This window comes from Symphodus melops (genome assembly GCF_947650265.1).
Source record: "Symphodus melops genome assembly, chromosome: 22".
Taxonomy (NCBI): Eukaryota; Metazoa; Chordata; class Actinopteri; order Labriformes; family Labridae; genus Symphodus; species Symphodus melops.
Window position 1 is genome coordinate 11,387,530 of NC_136712.1, and position 8,247 is coordinate 11,395,776.

Genomic DNA, 8,247 nt, shown 5'->3' on the forward strand with positions numbered 1-8,247 from the left:
GTATTGAATGACTAACAAGGGAGAAAAATTCTAACAAAATATGTGACTGGAACGATGACTGTTGATTATTGTTGGGACAGAATTTAAAAAGACTGTTACATACATTGAGTGACGTGGATAAAAAATTTAATTGTTAAATAATTGGGAAACATTAAAGAAGCTGTTCATTTAATTGCTGATGTTTGCAATCGTAACAAAGGAATTTAGGAAAATTTGCTTAAGGGGAACCCATCCTGTGGTTGATGAGATATGGGGGTCCCTGGCATGGCAACATTTGGGAACCTCTGCCTCAGTGAATGAAATTAACTATGACAACAATTTAGCATATTTATGCATTTATGTTCTTTAATGTGGACTGTTACCAAGCCGGCTAGGTCTCATTTGTTAGATGTGCAATATGTTTAATTAAAATATGAACGTTTAGGGTAATTAAACAATTCAATTTATCATAGACTTTAAAACTCTTTTATTCTTAACATAAAATGAAAGTTTAACCCTTATTGTATTTTTAGTTCAAACTGTTTTAATATCAAGACAAAGACACAAAGAACCACTAAACGTTCAATTTACTTTATGCAAAAGCCAACAGTGTTTTTTTACAGCTTTTAATGTGTTACACAATATGTAAACAGCATATCTACAAAATCATGGGTTAAAAAACATAGAAATTCCTCTTTATAGTTCACCCTCTAGTTTATTTCATGTCCTTGTTCTGGGAGAATCAGCTATCAGGTGTAGCCCTAGTCTGGGAAAAAAATAAAATAATGGTGATCCACAATCTCATCCCCGGCAGTGTGGAGACTATCACAGAAACATCATCTGGAGGCTTTTCCATTTTCATGAACTTCCATCCTGGAAATGAGAAAATTTCGAGTTTAATGCAAAAGATGAGTTGCTGTATGAAAAGTAAACAAACAGATGTGTAAATTATAAAGAAACACACCCGTTTTCCTCTTTGAGCTGCTGGTATAACTCAAACTTGTTGTTGACAGAGCTCACTCTGCCCACAAACTCTTGGTGCTTCCTGGAATTGGCCACAGTGATGCGGTTGGTCCACATGGCAAGGAGCGAGACAGGACCTGTAGAGTCCGTGAGTCAAAGCTATCAGGTAAATGCACTGATACCAAGAGTGATGTTATCATCCACAGCAGAAAGCTCTAATAATTATATGTACAAATATCTATCACTACTTTCAACATCCAGCCCATGTTATATTCATTGTTTTTGGAAAAAACAGTTTATAGATATTACTTAATATTACTTCTGGTTTCACAGCTTTCATTTATATTTATATCCCTTGCATAAATCTGTGCAGTTTTACAATGAACAATTGACAAAACTGCTTTTACGATACAAAACACAAAAACCTGCGATATGAATACAGTAAGCAATGGTTTCTTAATCACTTTGCGTTTACTTCTTTTGGTAGGTTTGTGTTTTGTGTATAAAAACAAGTATTTGTACCTTTTGCTCTCTCTGGAAGTTGAACATCTTCTGTGGACAGGCGCGGCTTTTTAATGGCTGGCTCGGGAGAATCTGGCGAATCCTTAATCACCTCTGACTCCTGATCCTCCTTATCCAGCAACCCCTTTAATCTGTAAGTGAAAAACAAATGAGACGGTACAGCTTAAGAGAATGGAATGTTTAAGAACCAATACAAAGATTATCAACATCATCATCATCGTCGTCATCATCATATGGGTGAGGACCACTGACCTCTCTGTGTCCTGCCAGCTTTTGTCCTCTATGTCCTTGCTGCCATTTTTTTCTGTCTTGTCTTCCCTGTCCTCCCTCTTCCTGCCTCTTTTCTTTCTCTCCTCCTCCTCGGGGGGTTTGCTGCGGCAGGCGATGATACAGTCCAGCACCCGCTGGTGTCTGTCGGTGGCTCCAGCGTGAGTTTTGACTAATGTTTCCAGCTCATTCCACATGATGCGATACTGCTCGTCTCTGGAGATAACACCAATGCAGAAACTTTAGGAACTCTGTGATTTTGGAATTGATCTGTTGGTTACTGAAAGAAAGAAATGCCCCTTTATTTAAATACCTCTTAGGTCCTTTGCCCCTGGAGCCGACGGTGGAAATAGGAAGAGGATCGTTCTTTCTCTCCATGTCTACCAGGTTGTAAACTGTCTTCTGGCAGGTCAGAACATCTTCCTCAGACAAAGTCTCCTTCACTATTAGGTTAGCTAAAGGAACCACCTTGTGGAGGAAAACAGTAAGACACCACATTTTGATGGACGTTTCGTATGAATAATGGCTGAAGTACAGTAAAAACTATCTGCTCACTGCCTGCATGTTGAAGATGGTGGTCTGGGAGATGATCATAGGCCAGTATCGAGTGTAGCGCTCCAGCTGGGCTTTTGCTCTCTCAACTGGCAATTTCCCAGAAGGATCATGGGAAGACTCTGAAACAGGAGTGAGCCGGTTCTCCCTCATGAATTCACCAAAGTCCTGAATGAGACAAAAGCAATGAATATTTGTGGATCATTTACGTTTACGGCTACCAAGTTGGTGAAAGCTGAACGTACAGTGATGCGGTAATCTGTCACTCGTCCACCACAGCCCTCGCTGATTGAGGGCGGGTCCTCAAGGGTGGAGCGATTACTGTTCAGAACATGGAGGAAGATCTCGCCTCCATGGCTGCTAAGCATGTGGCTGATGACCTTGGATCCAGACTTCCTCGGCTGCTCCAGGAGCACTGATCGGCCTGTGGGCGATCAGAAAGAAAAGATGTTAACTGACAAGCCATACAAGGAGTTTGTAGATCAATTTAGGAAAAGGAAACTGTAAAGTTCAGGCAGTAAAATAAGAGGGCTGATCAAGATTACCATTAAGAAGAAAGTTTGTCAAGCATGACGAGGGACGACTGTTTACATCTGTGGGGGAGATGCGATAGGCTCCTGTACAGTAATGCAATTCTGTGGGGAAAGAAAAATCTCAAATAAAGACAATCTCAAGGTTACAATAACATGCCAAACAAAAGGCAGAAAAGTCACTGTTCTTAGCTGGGACTCCAAAGAAAAGGGGCCGTCTTAAAAATTCTAGTCAAAAATGAAACAGTGCTTGACAGTGAACTCCCAAACTTTTTGTGAACATCAGAATTTAAAGTTTTATTTCACACTATTTATTGCAGTCTTTTTGGGTTTTTTGTGTGCCTTTTTTCGATTGTTCAGTGGATAGTTATAAACCAGGGAGAGAGACAGTTGAGAATGATATGGGCGGTCAACAGCCTCTATACATGGGTTTTGCAAACTAACCACTAAGATGTTAAGCTTTTTTTTTTCTAAGTGTTTGGGTTTTTAAAAATTGTCAATCAATAAATATCTGCATCAGAGTGGGTATCAGCAAAACTCATGTGAACAGTTTCATAAAATGCAAAAAATTCTAAATAAAAAAAGTAAGATTTGCTATTTAAATATTTCAGAATTTAAACTTTAGTTTATATATTTAAAATAAATCCTTTTTTTCCCTTTACTTTAATGCCTCAAACGGTAAAACAACTGAACATTTTTCTTGCCAACTTTGCCTACCTATGCTGTTGGTCCTTGGAGTGCACCATTTCAGTGTAATTGTCTCTTTGAGTCCATTTTCCCGCGTGCTGGTGCCGGCCATATGCAAGTCTCCTGAAAAAGACAAAAACATCAAAAGAGTAAGCTTTGAAAGATGACCCTCTAATAATAATTTAAAAAAAAAACATTTAGCACACATTAACTTATCAATAAGGTCACTGACTCCTTGTGTCATTGCTTATAATTTAGACATGGAAAACTGCCTACAGAATTATTATTTTAAGCTTTCTTTCTTTTTTTTGTTCAAAGAGAAAAACCTGAAGGATGAAACCAGGAACCCACCGCTTTTGAAGAACTCCAGGTGAGCATCTCTGTGATGCAGGAGCTCAACATCATAATTGGCTGATGTGTTGGCGTGCTGTTCCTCCTGTACATCCAACAAAATACAGGTCATTATGAAATCGGCTCTTAAAAACTCGTACATGTAGGGACAAACATTAACACTGCTGATTTCATGTTCCACATGATAATGGACAATGTAAAGGGAAACAAAAACAGATCGGCTCTCTGGGTGACTCAAATATCTTTCATGTTATCAAATTAGAGATCAACATTTTGCACAGATGACACAACTCCGCCTTCCATTGTTTGACAAATGAAGGATTCAATCTTACAAAATTTGGGGTCTGGCAATTTCTAATCTCACACATTGTAATGACAAGCTTTCTACGCTTGAACAGTTAAAGGAAGAAGTGTTTTCAACATTTAAGGGTCAAGTTTCAAAAACTAGTAATCCAGACAGCACAATGGAACACACAAAACTCTAGAAAGGGGGAATGATTGGGGAACTGATGGGGCAAAACAGAGACCAGGGAAAGATTGGACAACTTTTAACACCTGACAGACACTGACAGCATTTAATAACGCAGAAGAGGCAACGTTGGTCACAGAGGTTTCAATATCAAAAACAGCTGCATTTATATTTTTTAAGTCAGAATGTGGCAGATACACCTTCTTTAAACTAATTGAAAATCAAAGAAAGATTTAGTTTAAGTTTTTTTATTTATTTGTAAACAAAATTAGTTAAAAAGTTACATTTTATTCTCCATGTGAGACCAGAGTTGCCTGTCCTTAACTTGATCCTCACCGGTAGATCAGGTGACCCAACTCTTACATTAAAAATGGATGCATGGCAAATGTAAGCCTGTTGCAACAGCAGAGCTCAAGACACATATACTGCACACTATGTGATGTAAACTCTGACCCTTCCTCACTTTGATGTGTGTGTGACAAGAGTACTAACCTGGTCGCAAACATTTAATGTGGGCTAGCAAAACAGAAAATACAGCATGAAACCAGCAGCAGATTCACAGTCATATCAACATGCAGATGACATAAGTAGATAGAGAAATAAAAATTGAGAATGTGAAGAAAGCAAAGGTGGCTTGTTACATTAAGATTAAGCAAGCATAAAAAGGGCGAAGGCTGTGAGAGAGAGAATAGAAACAAAACAGGAGAATAAAGTAAAAAAGAATGAAAGCATAATACCGTGATAACATTTATGTGCTAAGAAAAAAAAAAGTTTGTGGTTTCTAACTTTGACGACGCATTTGCAAGCCAGAGTAAGTGGAAAGGACCCCTTACCTTCATAGGGATGTTTGTTATGGTGGTGGAGGCCAAGTCAAAATGCTGCTGGACCAGAATGTTGAGTTTGGTGGCAAGGTGCCGCCCTGCACGAACACTGTGAACCTCGCTGGTGAGAAGAGGGGAGATCTGGGACAACAAGAGGATGTAATAACTCAAGTTAAACATTTGGTTGATTTTGCAATAACGTATGAGGTTTCTTTCTGTTTCAATATCCAACACAGGGATTCCTATGATACTTGTTTTCTTCTCCTTTTTCAGCACACACCTCTTTCTTTGGTCTGTCAGACACCAGCGCGTCCTCCCCCTGTGGGTGAATGTGAATAAGAACAAGGTCGCACTGCTGGATGGCCATCAGCCTAGAAATATGCAAGAGTAAGGTAAAGACAAGAAAAAATATATTTAATTCAAGATCGTTTCCTTTTCCAATGTTATTTAACATTGCAAAGTAACAACAATGTTTGGCAAATTTAAGTATTTTAATCACACTAAAAAACTCAACTGAAAGTGAACACTGACCTGTCCGAGCCAGCTGCTAGCTTGTTTTGTTCTAATATTGTTTCCTGGATGCAGTCTTCCAACATGCGCACGTGAGTGTCACTGTATGACAAAAAGAGAGTTCAGCATTAACATGATCTTAAATGTAAAACATCAAGAGCTCCTCCTGCAAATACTGCAACCATGAGATTTCAAACTACAGTGCTTTGAATAATACTAGATTTGTGAAATATTCATTTTAATCTGTTTTAATATGCGAGACTGTGTAAATGTCTGAATACATCATAAACAAGTGTTTAAAGTACATTTTAATAGTATAGTATTTAATGTTAATATTTTTGATCTGCCGGTGAATAAAGTGTAAAGAATTTTAGGATCTACCGACATACTTCCCTCGGGATCAATAAAATATCCATCTATCCAACTACCTATCAGGCTGATGACTGCAAGCAATTTTCTGCCATGTTACAGTGTTTACCTTTTAGCATTGGTGAGGCAGATAATACGACCTCTATTTGCAACTCTCTCTGCCGTGTCCATTAGACTTGTGCGCCGCTCGTGCTGTAGTTCTGTGATCTTGCATAAAGACTCCACTGCCGAGACGAGCCCATGAAGGATGCTGCAACACTCAGGGTCTTCACGTGGGTTAGGTGGCCCAACAGCTGCCAGAGCTGACATGAGCTGCCAGAGAGGAGGAGCAGATACAGAATCAAATTGCAAGTCCAGTTCTGGACGGCTGGGTGCTGTGGAAATGTTGCACTTCTCTTAAATGTTGCAAGTAGCATGAGCTGACAACACGCACAGCCATACTGGCTTTGACTGAGTTTTTACATGTAGTGGATTACCTCATGAGTGCTTTGCTCTTCCTGTCTCCAGCTATTCAAGATGTGGAACTCTGAATCACTCACAATGTAATTAATCTGTACAAAAAAAAGAAAACAGGAGAAGACGTTTAATGTGGTGTTGACATCATTGCTGCATTTAAACTAAATGAAATGTACCGTTCTGTGCATATGTTAATATGTTTCCCCTTTAAATCCTAAACTCTTTTTTACAATGCCTCTGAATGTGCTCCTCTGTAGTTCCAAAATGTAAGTGAAACCTCGTAAAGCAAAAAAGGAAGCTTACCAGCTTGTCCTTTGGATAAATATCGTAGAGGATGCGGCAGTACTCCATGGAGCACTCCACAGCACAAGTCCACAGGGACTTGGACACAGGAGCCAAGGGAATGACCCCATGACCTCGACTCTTTGTCAGTACATCACACTCGACCTGCTGACGACTTGACTCTGCCATGTAGGGACAGTGGTCCACCACAAAGACAGTCTTGTGAGCCACTGAGAACATCTTCATTTTGCAGATCTGTTGAGGTGGTGATTTGAGAAGAGAAATTAAGAACACACTGAGGTTAACACTCTACGAACATGCCTCTTTTATAATGAATGTTTACTTTGCTAAACACATAATTATGCCTTAGCTGTTCTGATGAGTGAATATTGTTATTTACTTGTCTTTGTGTAAAAATTGACTCTTTAAAGTTGAAGATAAATGACTGATACATTTCATGTGTCTTTTCATTAACATGACTCATATTGACATGATCAGCAACAAATCACAATTTTAATGCATAGGCTACCCAACCATGTCTTAAAGTACAATACAAGTGTTAAAAATCCTGAGTCTTGAATAAGGTTAACAATCCATCAAATGCACAAAACATAAACAACCTTACACAAAAAGCTAAAAGTAAGAGAACAAACCCTGTGTTACACAGTGCGTTGTGGGGAAAGTGTTTGTGGGGAATTCTCATGGCAGCAGTCCTGCTTGAGTTACACTTAGCACAGGAACATTGTAAGAATGCTTTAAGCACTTCGTGCTAAAACATCTTAACTTAAATTTTAAACTACATCAATAATATTATCCAGGTAATCGAGTTATTTTGCCGTGGTTATGGGTCTAAAAGGCCTAAATGGTAAACATAAAATAAAAGTGTTGAACATTTCGAGATCGCTACTCAGTCAGTGAAGAACTCACCTTGACGATACTTGCTCAGAGGAATGCTTCCTGGTCAGAAAATGAACAGCCCGTAACCGTGGTAACTCTCTTTAGGTATTTTACTGTCGAATAAACGGACCGTGTCACGCTCACACGGGAGACACGGCCAGTATCAGTACCAGTCCCAAATCGTTAGCAAGCTAACATGACTGCATGCTAAAGGAGCATGTCACTGAACACAGCGTTAGCCTTTTAGGCTACCACTAGTCTGATTAATATGTTTGGTGATTTGCCTTATTAAAAATAATATTTTACTGTGATGACATTAACGAAGAACAAGACGCGACGGTCTCAATTTACGTCACTCCAAAATGTCAACCAATATCACACACTTCCAATAGCATAGTCTAACAATACACTGAATGCTTTCGGAAGATAGCGGGTTTGTTATTGGCGGAAATATGTGTATAGGTGGTCCGTCACCGATTTTATCCCCGGATTTCCCAAACGTTTATCATGGTTCCTCGTGTCAGAGAAGCCAACCCGCATCCTATAACGTTCGTATTCTATTACAAGCACGCCAAATGGCGATCGACATACT

The 8,247-nt window shown here is 39.2% G+C and overlaps 1 protein-coding gene across 1 annotated transcript; it reads right to left on the minus strand.

Moving 5' to 3' along the window:
• Positions 1 to 449: 449 nt before the first annotated feature.
• ints13 (integrator complex subunit 13) lies at positions 450 to 8,204 on the minus strand. Its single transcript, XM_079335166.1, has 17 exons — positions 7,686 to 8,204; positions 6,780 to 7,013; positions 6,497 to 6,571; positions 6,130 to 6,332; positions 5,673 to 5,753; positions 5,422 to 5,512; positions 5,154 to 5,282; positions 3,852 to 3,936; positions 3,531 to 3,623; positions 2,829 to 2,918; positions 2,529 to 2,707; positions 2,287 to 2,451; positions 2,045 to 2,199; positions 1,717 to 1,947; positions 1,465 to 1,595; positions 944 to 1,079; positions 450 to 852 (listed from the first exon to the last, which is right to left on the minus strand). The coding sequence occupies exons 2-17, from the start codon at positions 7,002 to 7,004 to the stop codon at positions 816 to 818; spliced, it is 2,106 nt and encodes a 701-aa protein (XP_079191292.1). The 5' UTR covers positions 7,005 to 7,013; positions 7,686 to 8,204; the 3' UTR covers positions 450 to 815.
• Between the last annotated feature and the right edge of the window lie 43 nt (positions 8,205 to 8,247).

Excerpts from the sequence above, each read along its gene's own strand:
- ints13 (XM_079335166.1), bottom strand. The coding sequence starts at position 7,004 with ATGAAGATGTTCTCAGTGGCTCACAAGACTGTCTTTGTGGTGGACCAC. Across the intron at positions 5,513-5,672 it reads CTAGCAGCTGGCTCGGACAG|GCTGATGGCCATCCAGCAGT; the intron begins GTCAGTGTTCAC and ends GCATATTTCTAG. Across the intron at positions 2,708-2,828 it reads GACAAACTTTCTTCTTAATG|GCCGATCAGTGCTCCTGGAG; the intron begins GTAATCTTGATC and ends GATCGCCCACAG.